Source organism: Mytilus galloprovincialis, chromosome 11 (assembly GCF_965363235.1).
Source record: "Mytilus galloprovincialis chromosome 11, xbMytGall1.hap1.1, whole genome shotgun sequence".
NCBI classification, from domain to species: domain Eukaryota; kingdom Metazoa; phylum Mollusca; class Bivalvia; order Mytilida; family Mytilidae; genus Mytilus; species Mytilus galloprovincialis.
In genome coordinates this window covers 74,546,093-74,568,465 of record NC_134848.1, presented here as the reverse complement: position 1 = coordinate 74,568,465, position 22,373 = coordinate 74,546,093, and the positions used below count along the sequence as shown (strand labels likewise).

The following is a 22,373-nucleotide window of genomic DNA, read 5'->3' as shown; positions in this document are numbered from 1 at the left end:
GGTAATATTTCGTCTGTGACACGCTTCAAAAATAGCATAGACTATATATTTTCAAATAATGAACCAAAGTATATTTCGCGGGTATTTTTTTGTTGACAAATATATATTAACAGAATAATACACAAAGTTTGCATATTTGGAAAGTATTACTGCTACCGAATTCATATTACGTTTATTCTCTAGTAACAACCTTTATTCTGTACTAAAAGAACATCACTCCAATGTAAATTATCAGTTGCACGGAACGATGATGAACCGTTTTGAATTCGTTTGCTGACGTGCTAACGATCAACTAAGTTTGCAGATACATCACTTATGGCAGATACTGTATTCATTAGCTCTCCCAAGTGTCCCTTACGCTTTATAACACTGGACTTCGCCAAATGTGTGTTAAACTTGAATTTCAATTTTATATTGAAAAGGTAACGATACAAACTAATTTAAATCTAAGTAAAAGATTATGTGATCGAGAAAAACAAAGTATGTCACAAAAACCAGTCTTTATACCATGTGTCAACAACCGTAGCTATAAACTTGTTTTGTAATACGTTCTACTCTGATCGTCATTTTTTTGTAATAAGTTCTTCATCGAGCGTCAATGAGTATTGTTTTCGGTGACACACCATCTACATTTTAAAAAACAGAACCTGAAGTCATCTCCAGGAATCACTAATAGTCTATAACCTGAATAATTAGGCCTACAACATGACTAGCTATAGTATCAACACCAGACAACCTAGTGTCAAATATCATTGTGTCGGCGCCACCGCATCAACAGAATATTAAATAGAAATTGAACAGTTGAAAGTTGATCCATACATTAACAAATAGTATGTTACATGGTTAATTACGACGGGTGCCACACTTGGAGTAGGATCTGATTACCTTTCCAGAGTACATAGTTGCTACCAAGTTTTAGTTTGGGTCGTGCTGTGTATGCTTAAGTTTTCTGTGTGGTGCCTTCTCTTCTGTAATACTATTGTCTGTGTGTCTTTTTTGTTTTTAATTTTAAGCCATGGCGTTGTCAGTTTATTTTCTATTATTGCAGAACATTTTTTTTTCTCTTTTTTTAACGACCCTGACACCTCTTGGTGTGTTTAACGACAAAATAACAACTTTAGATATGCATTACTCATGACGTTACAAGTCTTCTTTTTTACATGTATAACATGCCATCATTCTTAACTTCACAGTTAACACTTACAACGCACGTACTGAAGTAAGGTTTCCAAATGTTTTCTCTTCAATATGGCTGATATTGTTTTTACCGAGACCCCTACAATATAAAATTAACTTAAGATAATTACAATCAAATTTTGAAACGTACTTCATTTAAAAAAAAAAAAGTTCTGAGCGTTCCGAAATGTGTGTAAATAAGTTTAACATGAGCTTTTAAGAACCAATTTCAAACAAAATAATTACAGTTTGACAATCAAAATTCATCGTAAGACAAACATAGAGCATATATCATATTAGATTGAATTGAATCGAATAGGATTAACACAAAGACATTTAAAGAGTCACTTAAAAAATATATTAAATATGTGTTTTCACTTGCAGACATTTATGCTTGTGTTTTACTCACATGTTATTTGTTACGTCTATGCTGTCAAATGTGTGTTCCTTTATTAACGTTAACTTGTTGTTATCAAGTACCCTGATAATACAGATTTGTATATGAGGTTAGTTCATAGGATGACCTGTTCTTTTTGAATATTACATTGATAAAAACAATAGTGGAATGTATAATAAACGTAATTAGGTGATGTTTTACATGATGGTCTGCCCATTCTGTATCTATATTGGCGATACCATATTTTTTTTCTGAATACCCAATATGAATGTTCAATGAAAATTAACCAACCAAAACCTGTCATCAGCCAGTTACTACATACCCCCATCACGTTTTTATTAGTTCATAAATCAAATAAACGAGTTTAGAAGTGCAAACATAATTCAAACACGACGTTTCTTATATGAGAAAGAAGATTTGCATAAGATCCTGAAGTACCTGATATTATTTCTGTTTTTGTATGGCTTTTGGTTGTAGCTCAGGTTTAAGTGTTACATAGTACTGTTTGTTAACTATTGTTTGCAATTCGTCATTTTTCGTTTTTTTTTTTATCTCGAGAAGGTCTTATTTCGGTTTGTGAATGTTCTCATTAAGGTTCCTTTCAGTCAGATGACCATAATAAGCATATAATTGTGTAATGTATCTTTGTTTAGAGAATGAACGAAATGATAAAAGGGGGAAATTTAAGGCATTTTCTGCCATAAAAAAAGATAGTATAATAAGTTAAACTCAACTTATGCAATTGTTTCTTTATATGCATATCTTTCAAATCATTTTCATTGTATTTGATGGCTATATATGTATATACGTATGTATCTTATTAAATTGACTTACATGGACAGAATTGACGGAATGTTAACAAAGGCATTTTCGTCTATTGATGTTATTTCGTTGGATTCAAGTAACCTATCAAACATATCATAATCATGTTTGAAAGAATGACACATGATAGACAATAAGAAGACATTGATTTTATATTTGAACAGGTTTTTTTTTCACTTTGAAAACAGTTTTTTTTTTCACATTGTAAATTGTTTTGTTTTCACTTTGAAAACTGTTTTTTTTCACATTGGAAACTTTTTTTTTTCTAACTTTGAAAATCTTTCGAAAAGATTCATTAGAGTGTTTTTTGTACCATACATTTTCGAAAAATGAGGTATGAGCAAATGTTGAGTACCACTAGTACATGAAATTACTCAACCAAACCATAGTAAAAAGATATATTACTTATGAATTTGTCTTGTACGACTATCGTGGCTCACACACAAACCATGCCAATTTGTAAACTCACAAAAAAATATTATTAAATTTATTTGTTGTAAGGTTAAAAGCATACACTCTCATCTAGATGAAAACTGAAATCTTACTCAACGTGTATTGTTTAGTACTGGAATTCAGCGGTTCAGATACCTTTACGGTATAGAAGAGCTTTCTTACAAATTGACGAAAGGTACGTATGCTTGACGAATCATACGTAAGACTCGTTTTAGGGATGCTTTATTTTGAAATATTTAAATAATACTCGTGGAACTTCGAACAATTATCGTGCATGCAACGACACTTATTAAATTGGATTTTTCTTAGATATATTGAGGATTTCGGGACGTACGATAGGTTAGAATATGATTATTGATACCACCAGGTCGAAGGAGATAACACTACAAAATATTCTAAATATAGAGTAGTCAGACGAAAAAAATGCCGGCCGACTTAAAACCGGCCCCTCCCCTATGCCACTCTTCAATATTACATTGTTACACTGTTTATCCTAATATAATGTCAAAGCAAATACATTGTCTTCTTCCCTAACAGAAACACAAATAAATCCTTGATGCAGAATTTGCAAAGCTCAAAATAATAAAATGAAAATGAAGAAAAAAAGACGATCTTCCTACTATGCCATATGCTGGTGCTCGTTTCATAACTTTTGAATCATTGCCTCTTCCCTGGTAATATTCATTGCCTCCCCCCACTCTAAATGTGTATATATGATACACCGGAGCAATGGAACGGTTATTTTAGCGTATAACTAAGTTTTGCCTAGAGTCCTGAACATTCATGAAATATTAGCCACTGGACGATAAGTGACTGGCAACTTCGCGTCTATCTTCCAAACATGTGTACTGTTAAATCGTCATTATAAAATCCACAATATATATGTTGCAAAATTGTAGATTTATTTTCTTAATATACAAAGTCTTTTTTTCTAGATGTATTCAACAAGACTTTTTAAAAACATTGTAGCATCATTTTTTGCAAATCTCGATGTTCCACTTTGACAATTTGCTGAAAGTGTACTGTAACAAATAAAAATAAATGTGAATCTTGTCGTTAAATTTAGACTAACGTACTTCAATAATGTCATTGAAATGTTAATTGTGAAACTCGTGCTTAAAAAATTCCAACGGAAATGTGTGTACTCGTGGTTTACGTAAGTAACGTATCGGACGTGTATTTGACACTATTTTTCTGTGTTTGATTATATTAAAATCGTGTATTATTTGCGATCTTATTTTTTTTTTTTTTAAATAAACTTGATTTAGAAAAGAACACTGTTTTACTGGATAAGAAACAAAGACTCTTTTAACTGTTATTGTAGAAAATAAAATACGTGCTCCCTTTACGTTCGTTCGTACCTTTCGTCAATTTGTAAGAAAGCTCTATTGTAACGCTAGTCACTGTACAGAATTAAATGACATGCTAGAAAGAGAATAGCAAACATACATCTGTGTTATACCTTGTGTAAACATATGGATTTTTTTAATACGCACATTTGAAAATAGCACTGTACGTAAAGATGTTTTTTATAATATAGTTACAACTTTAGATGTGGAAACATGCTTCTTATGGTACTTGGTATCAAAATACAAGACTTGACATGAACAAATGAATTGTATTTTTCTAAAGATATCATTAAGCATAATGCAATATTGACTACTAGATAACAGCATATTGGATAACAAAAATAGAACCGAGCAAATATTCACGAACCGTTATAACACGCATAAGGTTAAACAAACCAATACTTGATTTAGAATTAATACAGTAACACTTATTATCAATCGTTTGCTTTGGCAGAGTGTATTTTAGGTTGGTTATTAGTGTTTACGTTTGAATGGCCTTTGAATTATCAACTATACAGGTACTTACAGGTAACGAAGGCTTGTAAGATTAACGAAGGTGAACCGTTGAATTGTAGATATTTCATTGTAATCCAGCTGTCTAAAGGAAAAAAAATCACACAATTGATTAGGGATTTTGTTTGGATCAAATGAAAGTGTAACGCATATGGTTTGTATTAGAATGAATGAGTCGGCTTATATCTTGATAAATGTTCTTCATTTACCATATTATGTCCTGTTCACATTGATAATAGTCAGACTTAGAATTCGAATGACGCCCACATAGATGGACGCTTTACATATCGACGAATCAGCCTCTCTTTATTTGCATAGATGGTTGCGGTCCTAACCTTGACAAAAGTTAACTTCGTCGTTGGTGGTCTGGTTTTTTGAGGACTGTTGCAGACCTATCGACAGGTCTGCTCCAGACCAGACCTGTGGACAAATCTGCTTTTGACCAGTCCTGAGGACAGATTTGCCCCAGAACAGATCTGTGGACAGGTCTGTTATTGACCAGATCACTTGAGGACAAGTCTGCTTATGACAGTTATTATATTTTTTATATCAGAGTTGAGCATTAAATATGTTAACAATAATCGTATTGTTCTTTTTTACAAGAAGGCCTCTATAGCAAATTTCTGTACTCGCTAGACTCTACTACATGTAGACATTATACATATTAACATAATTCTTTATTTCATATATGCATTTTTTTTTAATTTGAAGGCGGATAAAAAGGTTATCAAACGCATCGGAACAATATTCTTTTAAAAATCATGGGATATCAACATCATTGTCAAAGTTGCTTCGTTACTGTCTCTTCCTAAATTTTACTTAATACATTACGTGCATGGATATTTCATCGTAATTCAATTTGTTTGCATTTGATTAAAAATTCAGTTTTCCACAAGCTGAACTAACGAAACTTGTACAGTGTCCGGATACATAATATGTTGTATAACTATCAACAATATCGTCAATAGAAGACCTTATTTACTTTTTATTATAAAGTACAAATAAATTCAGACATGTCAGTGTTGAATCGTCGATAATGCGGTCAAATAGTTTTGTTTTACACACCGTCCTGGAATACTAACTTTAGTGACTGTTCAATATTATCAATACCGATTGGTGCAGTCCTAAATAGTTATCACAGGTACCAGGATTATATTAAGTACCCCAGACGCGCTTTTCGTCTACATAAGACTCATATCAACATATTTATAAAGCCAAACAAGTACAAGTTGAAGAGCAAAAAGGATCCAAAATACCAAAAAGTTCAGCAAGTTTACTTGATAACCAGTCATATGGACTGGTCGAAGTTAACCTGTGACCAGATTTAGTACTGCTCTGACCAGTCCTAGGACCAAAATCGAGTTAACTTGAAAAGCGGACTTGGTCCTAGGACTACTTTTATGTCTGCCAACAAATTTACTTTGAACCAGATCCGCTATTGATATAAGTTAACTTCGAACCAGTCCTGTCATAAGTTAACATATGTTAACTTACAAACAAGTCCTGCCACAAAGCTAACATACGTTAACTTTTGATTTGAAAATTCCGATCGAACCAGACCTGTTCTAAAGTTAACATATTACTGGTCTGCACAACACTTAATTAACTTTTAACCAGGACCGCTCTACACCGATGTTTTAAAATCTTTGTTTCTTGGTATAAAAATCGCAAATATAGTGAAATCAATACTTCCTTGATATAAACAGGATTAAATACATATATTTGTAAATAAAACGTAACTTGTTATACACATATATTCATGATCTGCCTTTCTGTCAATTAAAAAAACAATCTGGGTAACAATGCTTACAAGCATTGAATATATATTGTAGTACCTATCACATTCAACCATATTTGCACTTTATTGTGTATCTCTATACACCCCCATAGTAAGTCAGCCAGCATATCTTCCTTTTATTCAAAATATTAATACGAAACAAAATGTTAGCATTTTTTTATACCTCATGCTGACTTGTACAACAACATTATTTGACTGCATCAACCAAAAACAGACCATTTTTGCACTTTATTTTGTAAATCTATATACCCCCATAGTTAATCAGCCATATTTTTTTATGTCAGGATTCAATGTATAATACAAATTACAGCCATTATTGAATACAATACATACACATTTTTGTTCGAATAAATTTAGGGTGCCAGCATGTCCACCTTTTATTCAAAATATTGATACGTAACAACAATTTCAGTAGTGTTGATAAAGCATGCTGACTTGTACAACAAAATTATTTGACCACATTAACCAAAACTGACCATGTTTGCACTTTATTTTGTAAATCTACATTGCCACATAGTAAATCAGCCATATTATTTTATGTCAGGATTCAATGTATAATACCAATGTCAGCAATGTTGGAATACAATAACTTATCATTTTTGTTCACATACAATTAGGGTGCCAGCATGTCCTCCTTTTATTCAAAATACTAATATGCAACAAAATTTCAGTAGTTTCGATACCTCATGCTGACCTGTACAACACAATTATTTAACCGCATCAACCAAACCTGACTATGTGTACTATAATTTGTAAATCTATATACCCACATAGTAAATCAGCCATATTGTTATGTCAAGATGCAGTGTATAATACAAATGACAGCAATATTGGAATACAATAAATACAAATTTTTGTTTGCATAAATTTAGGGTGCCAGCATGTTTTCCTTTTATTCAAAATATTGATACGTCACAACATTTCAGTAGCTTTGATACCTCATGCTGACTTATACAACAAAATTATTTTACCGCATCAACCAAAATTGACCATATTTGCACTTTAAATTGTAAATCAGTCATTTCTTTTATGTCAGAATTCAATGTATAATACAAATAACAGCAATACAGGAACATAAAAACTACAAATATTGGTCGCATTAATGTATGATGCTAGTATGTCCTCCTTTTACTCAAAATATTGATTCGTAACAACATTTCAGTAGTTTTGATACCTCATACTGTCTTGTACAACACAATTATATTGGACAACATCAGTCTAAACTGACCATATTTGCACTTTATTATACTAATCTATATATCTGCATAATAATTCAGTAAAACGTATGTAAGGATGTATTGTATAAAACAAATGACAGCATTGAAACAAGTTGACTGCAATTTTATTTTCTTCATAAATTTAGTGTACCAGCATGTCCTCCTTGTATTCAACATATTGATACGCAACAAAATTTCAGTTGTGTTGATACCTTAGGCTGACTCCTTTTACTGTAACAAAATCATTTGACCGTATCAATTAAAACTAACCATACTTGCACTTAAGAATGTAATTCTATATGGCTGCATTATTAATCAGAAGTATCTTTTTAATGTCAGGATGGATTGTACCGGGCACCTTTTTTGTTTTTTCCCTGGTGCTCCTGTGCGATTTTGGTAGGACAACTAATGGAAGCAATAATATTGGAAAACAATGAATGCAAAATCTTTTCAGCAGTAATTCAGAGTGTCAGCATTTCATCTCTGTATTCATAAGATTGAACAGTCACTACAGATAGTAGTTAGAAGTTCAGGATGGTATGTGAAACAAAACTATTTGACTGCGCACGCATCATCCAAGTACCAACACTGACATGTCTGAATTCAGTTGTACTTTATAATAAAAAGGATATTAGGTTCTCTTCTGGAAATAGTATACTGTTGATATATTATGTTGGTTGATTAATTTTGTTTGTAGCTATACGTGAAGTGGGAACTATTTCATTGAAGTGTACAACGAGTATATTGTTTTGACGTCCCATTATTATAATCGACAAAGACAAAACTTTCCACAAATCTGACAAAATCGACGAGATTGTGGATATTTATACCACGCCTTATGTATCCGGACACTGTATAATTTTCTTTTTAAAAATGGTGGAGGTATTGGCCTAAGTTTTGACTAATTAGACACACCCTCTTAAGTCAGTATTGGAAAAAAAAAACAGCCATCGAAATCCAAAAACCATAATTCAAAATTGGGAGAGGGGGCTAATAGCTTAACTCAAGATTTTGACCATTATTCAACTTGATCTACTTTATCTAGTACGGCATACGTTTTACCGCTAGCAAACTAGATAATGTATCAATCATGTACTTCAGATCCACTTTCGCCATGTCGTAAATATGTGTGATATATTTGCCACTGGAGCACGGGATCAGTCAATTCATCAGTTCAATATAGTGATGCATAATCATAAGTTCTCGACTATAATTGTCTCAAACAGTTTTCAAGTTTTGGTATTTTATTTTTATTTTATATTTCATGTCTAAACGAAAATTTTCGAATTTCTTTCCGCATCTTTCTCTTTGAATTCATTTGTTTGAATAATCAATAATAATATAATAGTTTACATCAGTGGTGACATTGTATTCAGCCAAACTATGTTGAGGGTAGAAAACAATTTCCATTATGTATATATGTAATAACTTAATATATTGAAGCATAAAACCAAGGCAGTTAGGCTCGTTTAGGTGGAAAAGTTACTTTGTCAATTTCATATACGTACTTATTGTAAATATGCCCTCATAAAAGCAATAACACGGCCATTTCGTTTATTCTTAAGTTAATGTCTTACTGATCTGTTTTGTTAATCAAAGTTCCTTTTCATCTCCAACTGCAAAAGGCGCAACAGATGTGTTAAAATCAGCCATGCGACTTATTTCAAGATTCATGTGACCTTTGTTGTTGTTTAGAGATTGTATTCGAAGTTCATGTATCCCTTCAACCATTTATTTAGATGGTACTTTAACGTATAGATAGCGCAAATCTCTCCTTACTCTATGCATCGGATATACGACATTTTTATTTCGACTAAACGAGGCTGCAAATTTATACATCCGAGCAGCTAAACGGCTGCACCCAATTTAGGAAAGATATACACGTAACTGTCGGACGGGAGCAGTCCAGAGATGTGAATATTTCTATACCCAATCAATCCTTTTTTTTATGAAAAAGTATTTAAAGGTATATATTTATACGACAGCATATATAATTTAAAACAATAAGAGTCAACATACAGATTTTTGTTATAGCTAGAAGCATGTAAAGAAAAAAACCCAAAACTGCAACATAAATATATAATACGCAGTCGGTGAGATTTTAGACAAGTGTTTGGTTGCAAAATTTCACGTCCTCTTTATTGATTTCGATATGTGAAATTATAAACAGTGTTTAAATATAAATCAGTGTAAGAAAAATACTTCTTTGTAAAGTAACGGTAAAATAAATAATGATTATGGATGACGGACGTCAAGTGGTATATTAAATGAATAGTCAGAACAAAAACATGAAATGTAAATATAATATGAAAATTAACCCTGCTTTGTACTAAAGACCGACAAAAAGAAACGGACAATCCGTGTGTTTTAAAAGAGGGATAACAATATACCAGACAGCCGGGGACTATTTTAATAATTTGTAATTCCATGGTTTGCATGTTTCACACCCGGGTTTCACAATTTTGACGAACACAATAGTAAAGCTAACTGAATTATTATCTCGTACAGATAATGGTTCATTATAAACAAGAAGATTCGATATGAGTGCTATCGAGACAACTATTTAAGAAAGTCACAGTGTAAAAATACATTTGTCTTCCACACCGTCGCACTATCTTTGAAAAATTAGCTGGGAAATATAACGTTACGTCCCGAAACGTCTTAATTTTTGGCGCAATTTTTGAGGCTTACGGAAGGGATTGATTAAACCATATTATATTACAAGATTTTTCTCAAAAACGAGTATGGTGACAAACATTTTTCAAAACGTTATGACGTGCCATTTTTTTCAAAGAATAACTTACCTTACTTTGGTTTAATCGACACCGTTAGAAATATTTAAACAAAATCTTAAATGTGCATTTCAAATGTTCATTTCTTGCCGTTTTGGAGGATAACCATAACGTTTTGGCTTTATTTGAGTAAGAAATAATTCTGTAAATGTTAAAGTTGGACTTTTCTAACCATCTTGAACTATTTTGCTTCAATTTGAGCCCCATTGTATAAGTATACGTTGATTAAAAAATCATATTTAATTTTCAGAAGTAATGTTTGCAAAAACGAAATCGACGACAAATATTTTTTTGGGCAAAATTTGATTCTCTGTCAATTGAAGAATGAAATATCTTTAAGGGAAAAATTATCACCGTCAAAAATAAACTGTTGAACATGCCCTTAATTACAAATATATGTATTCAATCGTGTTTATATCACGGAGGTATTAATTTCACTTCATTTTTCGATGTTAATACCAAGAAACAAAGATATCATTTTTTTTAAATCGATGTAGAGCGGTCCTGGTTACAAGTTAACTAATTGTTGAGCAGACCAGTTAAAAGTTAACTTGAGAACAGGTCTGGTTTATCAAAAGTTAACTTAAAAATAGGTCTGGTTTCGATCGGAATTTTCAAATAAAAGTTAACTTATGTTAACTTATGGTAGGACTGGTTTCGAAGTTAACTTTTGTAAACGTATCACAGGACTGGTTCCAAGTTAACGTATATCAATAGCGGACCTGTGTCCAATATAACGTTTTGGCAGACATAAAAACAGTCCTAGGACCAATTCCACTTTTCAAGTAAGCTAGATTTTGGTTCTAGGACTGGTACGAGCAGTCCTAAATCATCCGGTCACAGGTTAACTTTGACAATTCCAACTGACTGGTAATCAATTTAAATTGATGTATAGGTTAGGACCACACCCATCTGTACATTTTTTTACTGTTTGAACCTTTCATGTGGTTCCTTGTAGAAAACATACAACCCGTTTTCGCATGACATATTTAAAATTCATTCTATGTATATTATTACATTTAATAAAGTTCTACAAACAGCTGTTGTCGTATTTACGTTTAAATTTTGATTTCTGTGTATTTAACTATTTATACGTTAATAAATGTTTTCACTATATATTGCAAACTATTCATTTACACTATTATATATTCTAGAAATCGAAAAGCAGAGTATTAAACTTCTCGTTAATAGCAAATACGTTCATAAACTAATTTTGTGTGAACTGTTTGAGTAAAAAAACAGATTTAAATTACTATGGATTCAGTTAGTTTCGTTTGTACTCATTTTCGTGGATTTCGAACAATTGTTTTTTTATGGTTATTTGATTTCTTGATTTTGCATAAATTTCAGTATCTCGTCTTACATTAAAATTCGTGGTTCATCTTGTCAACTAGAATTGGAATCACACAAATATCACCGACTAAGCAACACAAAACTTACAAAAAACTTCAAGTGATCTTGTTTGCTCTGGAAGATTAAGCAGATCATTTTCCACATGTGATACTCTTACATATGACTTTTTTTTTATTGTAACAAGCCATAAGGCATTATGCAATATCGTATATGTAATTAACTCTTGCCTTATTTAAAGAAATCACAAATTTTGTAATCATTAGTAAATCATGTAAATCTTATAAAACTGTCGCATGACCGAATGTGAAACAAAGCTTGAATCGAAAAACATTCATTAAGACAGAGGATAGTCCAGAATTTAAAAAAAAACGATTAATAAATCTATCAAAAACAATCAATGATCTTCCATTTGAAAAATAATTTTCACATCATGATATATTATATGGTACGACATACGACACCTACTGACGATGTCACTGTCTCATGTCTTATCTATTTACAAAATGTACGTGCAGGCCTGCATTTTATGCACAAGGTAAGTTTACGATTAATGTATGTTTAAGAATTCAACAAAAAATAATTTGTTCATAACTTACATTGTAATCAAGTTTCTTAGGTTGACAAACGTATTACTCTCTATCGATCGTATCTTGTTGTTAGAAAGAAATCTAAAAAAGATAAAACAGTTGTGTATCACCACGATAAACTGTTAGGAGCTTATAAATTGCTGAGAAGTATATTTATAACTATCGAAACCAGCAATGTTTTCCTAAAGACTTATTCAATACACACATAACCTAGAAAATTAACGTTTTATAAACATTCAACATGTGAATATTCTGCATAGTTTAATGTACTAACTAGAACACACCCGCGAAATCGTGAGCATTTATAGGGTGGTTGAAAGTACCAAAAAATATGTATGTCAACTATTTCAGGATGCATTTTTGTAAAAGATTTCTGGAGAAATTCAGAAACGATATCAAAAGTCGTAGAAACTAGGAGACAGGACAATTATTTTTAGCCCTCTCTCTTTTTTTCCAAAGACCGTTATTTGTTTTCTTTCTTTTTAGTTACATGATTTTCACGTTTATGATACTATGCACATACGTATAATATAAATAAAGCGTATTTGTTTTCAACCATCAATTCCAGGTTTCTTCTCCACGGCGAACACTGCTATATTATATATGAAGTTTCTTTATATCTTAGGAGTATAATTAAGAAAAAAATCATGAAAGCCATAGATTGTTGTAAATTTAAACATGGCCTGGTCCGTGATATTCGAATTTTATCCTTAGCGTTAGCCATGTTGTCTTGCTGAAATTAGTAAATATGCAAATAATGCAATAGAATAGAAAATAAAACAAAACCTACTTCAAAAATCAGTTTTAATACAATATCATACGAATTTCAATGGTTCACGTAATGGAAAATTATCAACTTTAGCGGTTTCATTTGTATGACGTCATGTTTTAAAATGACTTAATGCGCCAACAAAAATAATAAACTTTCGCAGAATTTTATTTTATTTTTATTTTGTTGATTTCTCCAAGCTCTTGTGCATTACTGCTTTTTATTATGCATTCTAATGAATAACAGTTATTTTATCTTTTTTTAATTGCACTTTTTAAAACAATAAAATCGTCAAAGGTCTGCAAATAGGTTCCAATACATGTAGATTTTCGTGGGAAGTATATTGTAACAGCCATTATTATGTATATCTCTGAGTCTGCGCTAAGTATAGATTTGTCGAGAATTTTATCACAGTGTTGTTTACAAAGTGAAAGAAGCACGTCATATTAGAATCATAGTATATACATGCAGAATACGGCAACAAGTATTGTCCTGTCCCCGAGTAATTATTAAAATTGTGTAAAAAGGTTAAAACTGGAAGTCTTGTCTATAACAATGTATAACTTAAAAGTCGGGCTGATGACGGAAACAACATCCGGACGCCTTCTTTTTCCTTTAACAATCTATTAATTGCATTCGTTAAATGTTCAAAAGAAATATTACAACTTCACCACTTAGAACAGTTAGTTCAATATCTTCCGTGTAAGCAGCAATTAACGAAACGAATGAAAAATAACTGTCATATTCTTGACTTGGTACAGGCTTTTTCCGCAGAAAATATTGAGGTAACCTATGTTTTAAAGCTAGTATGAACCTCCTTTTAGTTCCCTTCTAATTAAATAATTGTTGAGCGACCCAAACAAACAAAATAGGGAAATGAGACCATTTTTGAGATCCTTCAGCCAAATGAAAAGAACTGTTGTAGTTGATAGTTGAAAGTCAAAGAGTCGAACAAAACGGAACTTATGGTTGATAATACATTTGACAAAGACTTCAACACAAAATTATTTGTAGTTGATTGTATATACAGTATATAGTACAAACTTTTCTCGACAATGTAAAAACGGGTTATGTTCTAAATTCACTGTGTTCAAACGAACATAAAGTATGTGCTAAATCTCTCTAGATTTTTGTAAAGCATACATATCTGAGCACATTCAGATATGTACCTTTATACGATAAAGGCATAATAGAAAACTAAATACATATTTAGGTACTGTTAGGCGCAATGACCCTCTCAATTTTAATAACTATAGATCCAGAGATCACAATATTTCTTATATCAAACACCATTAACAGTTCATGTTTTGAATACGGCAACCATGCATCTACGAAAACAAATCCCGGTTTAAAAACATCACACAATCAACAATACCGGTAAAAGACAGCAATCAAACATCTACAAAATATAAACAAAACACATTAATTCTTTACATACAACTTCAATACATTAAAAAAAAACAGAATTCTTAATGAAAATTAAACTTCAATACAAAGGAAACGTACGATAATGGTCACTGCCCAAACCTCGATAGTTAAATCTCGTAACTTCCATTATATACTGACAGCCAAAACCGGTTTACAACTATTGTGAAAACACAATAGAAAAATTTCATACTTCAAAAATCATACGCGAACCACACATAAATATATTTATGTTCTAAATTCACTGTGTTCAAACGAACATAAAGTATTTATGTGCTAAATTTCTCTAGATTTTTGTAAAGCATACATATCTGAGCACATAGAAAACTAAATACATATTTAGGTACTGTAAGGCGCAATGACCATCTCGACGCACAAAGAAAGCAAACTTGATGTTAAGTACATATTATATACCAAGATTTTGAGATACTGACAAACGCTTCTGTAAACTTTCTAATACATAGCCATCTTTAGCTTGGTCGGATTTCCACCGACCATGTATTTTATATAACCTATCTGAAATACTATTTATACTTTTATACTACAAAGTTCTTGATACCTTAAAAATGCGGTATAAGATAGTGCACACATTGTTAATAGGCGTAAATCTTTTAGAGAACGACAATTTGAATTGTACTTCTAAAATAATTTGATCATAATATCAGAAGTAACTGGACTCTTTTTCTCTATAGGTCTGTTCAATTTTCTTTTTGATGCTTCTACGATCAATCTAACCATTTAAGAATCACATAAATTAGCTACCCCAGCACGATTATGTGCCCATTTAATTCCATAAAAAACGGATTCTATAACGCTATAATGGTTAGCTGACTGAATTAAATTTTGTAAATATAGACCTACATGTAATTCTTGACAGGGTAATACACATTTAATTTCAGAGTATTTTCAGTCCATTTAACGAATCTTTTAAAATATCCAGCATATTTTTTCTACTGTAGATTTTGCACGAGCATCAAGAATGGTTGAAGAAAAACTATTAAACAATGATTTAAGTTCAGGATGTTTAATCTGTTCGTTCTGTGACCAAAATCCAACAGAAAATATTGTCTGCAAAATATATATACAATATAAAGTTATAAATATAAAATACAGTACCTTGAAACTATATCAACACTAGTCCAGTGACTTGATAAAACAATGCAATCTATAACAATAGTCCAGCGACCAATAAGATGAGGGTCCAGTGACCAAAAAAGGCAGTCCAATGCGTGTACACAGTAACACCATAGCAAAATGCCATACCCAGTGGTAATATAAATCTGTAAAATAAATATACATGTTACGCAACCGAAGCATTTAAGCGTAAAATTGGCCATTAGCAAACAAAGAGTTTAAATTGTTACCAGCAACACAAATTATTTCCGCTTCATGAAATTCTAAAACATCAACAACATAACAAGCGTATTCTGAGTTCTGTTTAAAAATCAAAGGCAAAAATGCAGCAGACTGCCATTTAGGAACAACCAGTGTACCCTCTGCTCCACAAGAAACTAAATGGTTAATACAGTTACTAATTAGACTAATTGGCGGAACTAACCAGTTGTTCTCGCCATGCCAGTTGCAAGTGAATGCATCTATCGCTGATGTTGTAGGATTCCGATATTTCGAATTAAACCTAGTCAGCTTTGTAGTATGCATGTTAGCAAACCTATCAACAGTGAATGGTCCCCAGATGCTATTCAAAAAATGGAAAAATTCAAAAGATATGCCCCAATCATCAATGTCAATAATTCTACTCAAAGCATCAGCCTTTTCGTTTTCCTCTCTAGGAATCCACTGTGCATATAATGAAATATTGCACGACACACAAGTATTAAAAATTGATAAAGCTAAACCTTGCAAGTGTGGTAATTTGCTTCCTTTCTTAATAATACTAACAGCATTTTGATTATCTGTGAAAAAAAATAACTGAACTGTGTTTTAATACTTTCGCAAAACTATCTAATGTTAATTCAATTGCTTTGATTTCTCTCCAAGTGGAGCTTTTTGTTGCCTCTGTCACAGACCACTGTCTGTGTGCAATATAATCAGTACCTTGCACATAACCTCCTGCACCTATGTCACTAGCATCAGTGAAAACATTAAATTCAGAATTATTCCGTAATAACGGTACTGGCTTCAAATAGTGAATATTTAGCTTCCATAACATAATTTCTTGAATACTATCTGAATGTTGTCTCATATCAACGTACTGATCCCAGTCTTGTCTTAAATTTATAACAGAAAAAGTACACCTGGTCATAATTTGAGTAACATTTTCAATAGCTGATGAAAAGGAAATTATTTTTCCACATAATTTAGCTAATAACCTAATTTTAACTTCAAAAGCTTTAGACAGAATAACATCAATCAAATGGATAACATTTTCTATTTTAATTAACGGCAACTCCATCAATGAACTTTTCAAATTTCACGTGAAACCAAGCCAAACTAAAGTTTGAACAGGTGTCCATATACACTTGTCCTTGTTTGGAACAAAACCAGACAATATCAAATCGTTTTTGACCCTCACAAACTGTTCACAGCATAGCTTTTCAGTATCCGCTAAACATAAACCATCATCTAGCTAGATACACTGTAAATTTGATACCGTGTTTGTGCCAGTGACAAATTAAAGGTCTTACAACTTTAGTGATACGATCCCGTTAAACAGAGGCCAAACGGTAAAACTGTAAAAACAAAATATTTTATCGTTTCACCAAACTTCCAAGAAAACTTCAAATATATCTGATGATTGGGGAAAATGTTTATGTGATGATATCCTGCTTTTAAATCAAAAGCAAATTCAAAACAATCGCTTGTCAAAAACTGACTGACAGTTTTCCAGTCCTCAAACTTTATCTTACTATAAACACTTCGTTTGTTTACGTGTCTCAAGTCTAAAATTAGACGACCTTTACCTGATGAATTAATCGATACAGTTAACGGGTTAACAACATGCGGTCTGTTCGATACCTCTTCTATCAAGCTAGCATCAATTAATTCCTGAACTGCCTTTTCTACAAAATCTTTATGTTATAAAGCAGATTTATTATTTCGTAGCAAAACGCTCTCTGGTTCGATAATTAAAGGTATTTTATAACCATTCTCAATTAAATCTAAAATAAACTTTGAAGCATGAATATTTTTCCAAAAATCTAAAGAATTTTTCAGTCTATTTTTAACGTTAATACAAGAGGTACCAGATTCATAATCATAAAAAAGAGTCAAAATTGTCTACATTCTGTACCTTAAGAATATCTGGAGATCTCTCAGTTTGCTGCTCCTCTGGAAGCTGCTGCATTTCCCCCTTTTTTACAGTCTTTTGCCAAATGTCAATACAGACCATAGTTGTAACAGGTGTCCCTAGCTCTGTTCCGACGAGATGTGATGGGGGCGGCGGCCCCCGCGACTAGAAAGGGCTGTTGCTGTGAAAAAACCACAATTATTACCATTGTGAGCAATACTAGACGGACCACCAGCAGATTCCGCGGGTCTTTTCTTTATGTTTTGACGCTTATTCTGCGTCACGGTTTTCAATTTCTTCATTGCTCTGCCATCAGCCGCCCGAATGCGCGTCTCATCCTCTGAGTCACTAGCCACGTCATCCGACAAATACTCGTCCACAGTTTTCCACCCACCTTCAGATTTATCAGTTATACGAATCAGCTTATTCCTTTTCTTCAAAGATTGACCAGATTCTTTCAACACTCTTAAGGCCTTGTCATATCTCCGGTGCTTTATACAGTCTACAGCAATATGACTATTGTCTAACAAATCAGAATTTAAGTCAAACTGCACTGTGTTACCCTTGAACTTGAAGGAACTCTCAGATTTCTGTTCCTCTCGTGCAAGATCATGTGTGGTATCTGCAAAATTTCTCTCAATTCCCGTCAACTTTCTGGTAAAATAAATGTTCATCAGCGACAACAAATCAGCATTTGTAATTTTATCAGAAGCAGCTTGACCCGGCATCTCTACATCTTCCATATCAGGTAGTTTATCAGGCTCGATATCAGACATTACGAAATTAAACTTCAATACAAAGGAAACGTACGATGATGGTCACTGCCCAACTGATAGTTAAATCTCGTGCAAACTTTCATTATATACTGACCGCTAAAACCGGTTTACAACTATTGTGAAAACACAATAGAAAAATTACATACTTCAAAAATCATACGTGAACCGCACATAAATATATATAATTATATGCATCGTCTTCATATTTTGGTCCACAAGATATGTCAATACATTTGAATGGGAGTCATTTCACCACTAATCAGATAGAAAAAAAATGTTTATCACATGCGCTTTTTGAAAAAGGACATCTGATGGAACATGCCACTTTTCTCACCGATTTTTTTATTTAGCATCTCTAAATATTATGCTGAAACATGACACATGTATTTCATTCACATGTCATTGTTAGTAATTTAGTTGTTCATTATAATTTTGCGTTGTAATATTTAAAAAGTTAAAGTGCATGTAACAACAGTATTGCTTGGTGATACACCTGTCAAACAATAATCAATAACTGCAACTGCAGATTGAGTATACGTAAATTGCATCAATTAAGATTGTATGTTAAAGTGTAAAAAAAGGAAACATGAATTTTTACAATGCATTATAACACCGGTCGGAACACGACTTCTGTAAAGTTGATAAATTTATACGAATTTACGCGGATTGTTGTAAGATTTAACATTTCTCCTCGGTTTTACGATGTTTTAAAATAAAACAAAATAAGACAGTTCGCAACAAAATATACAGGTACTTACATATATTGAATGTTTGTTAGATTCATAAAAATGAACCTGTCTATTGCAGATATTTCATTGTCATCCAGATATCTTAAAACAGAAAATTACATTAGTGAAAAATCTCCTCCTTTAAATAAATTAGTATACATTTAATGTCAACGTTTTTTAATTAGATTGTTACCAAATATACAAGGTTGAAAGTTTTATTAATTGTCGAAAATCTTTTTGGCACTTAAACATATATAAACACAAACGTGCTCACTACTGTGATGTGATGTATTCGGGACATATTATCAACATTGAAATGCTCTCTGTCACATCTATATGCAACCTGTAAACATCTACAATACTCTTAGTGTATAACACTTATTAATGTTTGTAATACATCATAGTATGACACAACAAAAACCAAATTCAAGGAAATCATTCGAAACTCTTATGATTATGTTGATGAATTTTGCTTTGCATAAATTAAGGTTTACAATTGATGCATATCTTAATTACGGGTTATAGCCTTCTTTTATTTGTCTGAATAACGTTAAATGTTTGGTTCATTTTTGGTTGTAAACTTTTCAACGTATGCATTTTTCAAAATAAGTAAAATTTTCAAGATTTACAATTTTGTTTGGAAAAGGTCCTTTTCGGTCATTTGATGTGATGATCATTATGACTATGCGACGAAAAGGGCACTTGCATCATTTATATTCTATATATACATTTAAGTAAAAAGTAATAAGAAAACCCACTAATCTAACTTGTATACAAATAACAATGGCAATGACAGTAACATAGCTCTGTATTGTACGGTATTATTATGCTGCAATTATTCCTTTTTATGTTAACGAGTATAAGTTGTGTGTTGTGTTACGATGAAAGAAAATATTTCAACATGGTGTTAATATAAATAAAAGAAAATTGTTATACGATTGCCAGTGAGACAAATTTCAACCAGATAAGCATTGTGTATACTTACATAATATCTGTATTATGCGGAAGCTTTGGAATATATAACAAAGACTTGGACTGACAATTTATGTGAAATTTGGATGAACTACTGTAACATCTACAACTCGACGGGCATGATGTTTTACTTAATCCAGTACACAAGGCAACAAGAAAGACGAAAAACATATTTGCAATGTTCATTCTTATTACGTTACATCGCTGAAAATAAATAATCATATTCGTAAAAATAAATATATTGACAACGATGCGTGAACAAAACAAACAGACATAATAGTTAAACATGTAAAGAAAAAGGGCGTGCAGCAGTCAAAATTGTGTTATTTTTAACAATGAAAACAAACACATATGTAACCAAGAAGCACAAAATGGCATATAGCATATTAGCAAACTTTAAAGACAAGAATACACAAATGTACCATAGTACAATAACACAATGATGGTATGTACAAGTCATGTCATATGTATCAAAGACACATAATAAGGCGCATATATAAAACCCATTAGCAAACATAAAAGACAAGAATACGAATACGATCATACAACAAAAACACAATGACGGGATGTACAAGTACCGATCCACGTCAAATGGATATAAGAAAACCCAGACAAAACAGTGAAAGTAATATTCATAAAGACAAATATAAGAATAGTTTGTACCGATTATCAGGTTGTCTGCATGTTGATATCGTAAAATATCAGCTGCGAGACATAATATGAAGCTTTTTGTCGAGTAAGCGCAGCGAACGAGATCAAAAAGCCTTCATATTATGTCGAGCAGCTGATATTTTACAATATTAATATGCCGATAACCTGATAATCGATTTATCGGGCTGTATTTGCGTCTTTTGGAAGTATTGTCTTAGTTTCACCAGCAACCGAAAGTTGACTTGATAAGTTCGGGTCAAACTTATCAACGTCGGTTCAAACATTATGACGTCGCTGATATGTTCGGGTCAAATTTATTAAGGCCAGGTCAACGTATTTGACGTCACAAAGCCATGATATGGAGTTTTATTAAGAGCTGAGCAGATTGATATAGACAGTTGGACGACCGATAAAACACAAAATCAGGATGATGAACAACGTCAGTACCCAGAATATATACTTGACGGTCGTTAGTGTTCTCGTTTGAATTGCTTTACATTGTCATTTCGGGTCCTTTTATAGCTGACTGTGCAGGGTGGGCTTTGCTCATTGTTGAAGGCCGTACGGTGACCGATAATTCTTAATTTTTTTATCATTTTGGTCTCTTGTGTAGAGTTGTCTCATTATCAATCATACCACATTTTTTTTTATATTGAAGACTATCGTGTATTATATGTGAAGTTGATACGGAATATTTATCAATAAGGTCTTGTTTCTTTTAATGACAAAACATTTGACATACCCCCGATTCATCAACTTTCTGCTCAGACAATGGTTACGTTTAACATAGTCTGAGTAAAAACTGCAAGCTCTCGAATACCGAATAAGCTAAGAAATGTGGATACCATATGCAGGTGAAGGTTATTGCTGCTAAGGTTTAGGAAATTGATGGATTAAAATCGTCTTGTTTGATTTAGATCCTGGTACTGAGATGACTGTGTACGTCACATTCGAGGTATATGTCGAAAATTGTGGTGGATGAAGCCGTGTCTGTTGTTTCTTTCATTTCAAGTTATGGGGGTTATATCAATGGCAATTAATCAGAAAGTGTGGATTGCTATTACAAAGTATATCATCAATATATCTGAAAGTGAAACTTTATTACCTTGCTTCTTGCTTTTAACAAGTGACTGACGGAACTCCGATTCGCATGAAAAGAAGAAGAGGTCGATAAGGAGAGGCGCGCCGTTCGTTTCCATAGAAATGCCGACAATTTGTTAAAAAAAGTCTACCTCCAAGTTCAACAAATATGTTGTCAATAAGACACTTCAGTATACTAATCACACTTGTTCATCTGTGTAGTATGTTTGACCTTTTTGTTCACTATTAACAACATATGCTGTATGGT

The 22,373-nt window shown here is 32.3% G+C and overlaps 1 protein-coding gene across 1 annotated transcript; it reads right to left on the bottom strand.

Annotated features, from left to right (window-relative positions):
* Window positions 1–1,200: 1,200 nt before the first annotated feature.
* LOC143050899 (uncharacterized) lies at window positions 1,201–20,577 on the bottom strand. Its single transcript, XM_076224003.1, has 7 exons — window positions 20,388–20,577; window positions 19,433–19,504; window positions 12,467–12,538; window positions 4,724–4,795; window positions 2,408–2,479; window positions 1,586–1,657; window positions 1,201–1,276 (listed from the first exon to the last, which is right to left on the bottom strand). Exons 1-7 carry the CDS (start codon window positions 20,558–20,560, stop codon window positions 1,201–1,203), a joined length of 609 nt encoding a protein of 202 aa, XP_076080118.1. The 5' UTR covers window positions 20,561–20,577.
* Window positions 20,578–22,373: the final 1,796 nt, after the last annotated feature.

Coding starts and splice junctions, on each gene's coding strand:
- LOC143050899 (XM_076224003.1), bottom strand. CDS start 20,560: ATGAACATTGCAAATATGTTTTTCGTCTTTCTTGTTGCCTTGTGTACT. Junction 19,505..20,387: donor CCGCATAATACAGATATTAT/GTAAGTATACAC, acceptor TTCTGTTTTAAG/ATATCTGGATGACAATGAAA. Junction 2,480..4,723: donor CTTACAAGCCTTCGTTACCT/GTAAGTACCTGT, acceptor TATGTTTGATAG/GTTACTTGAATCCAACGAAA.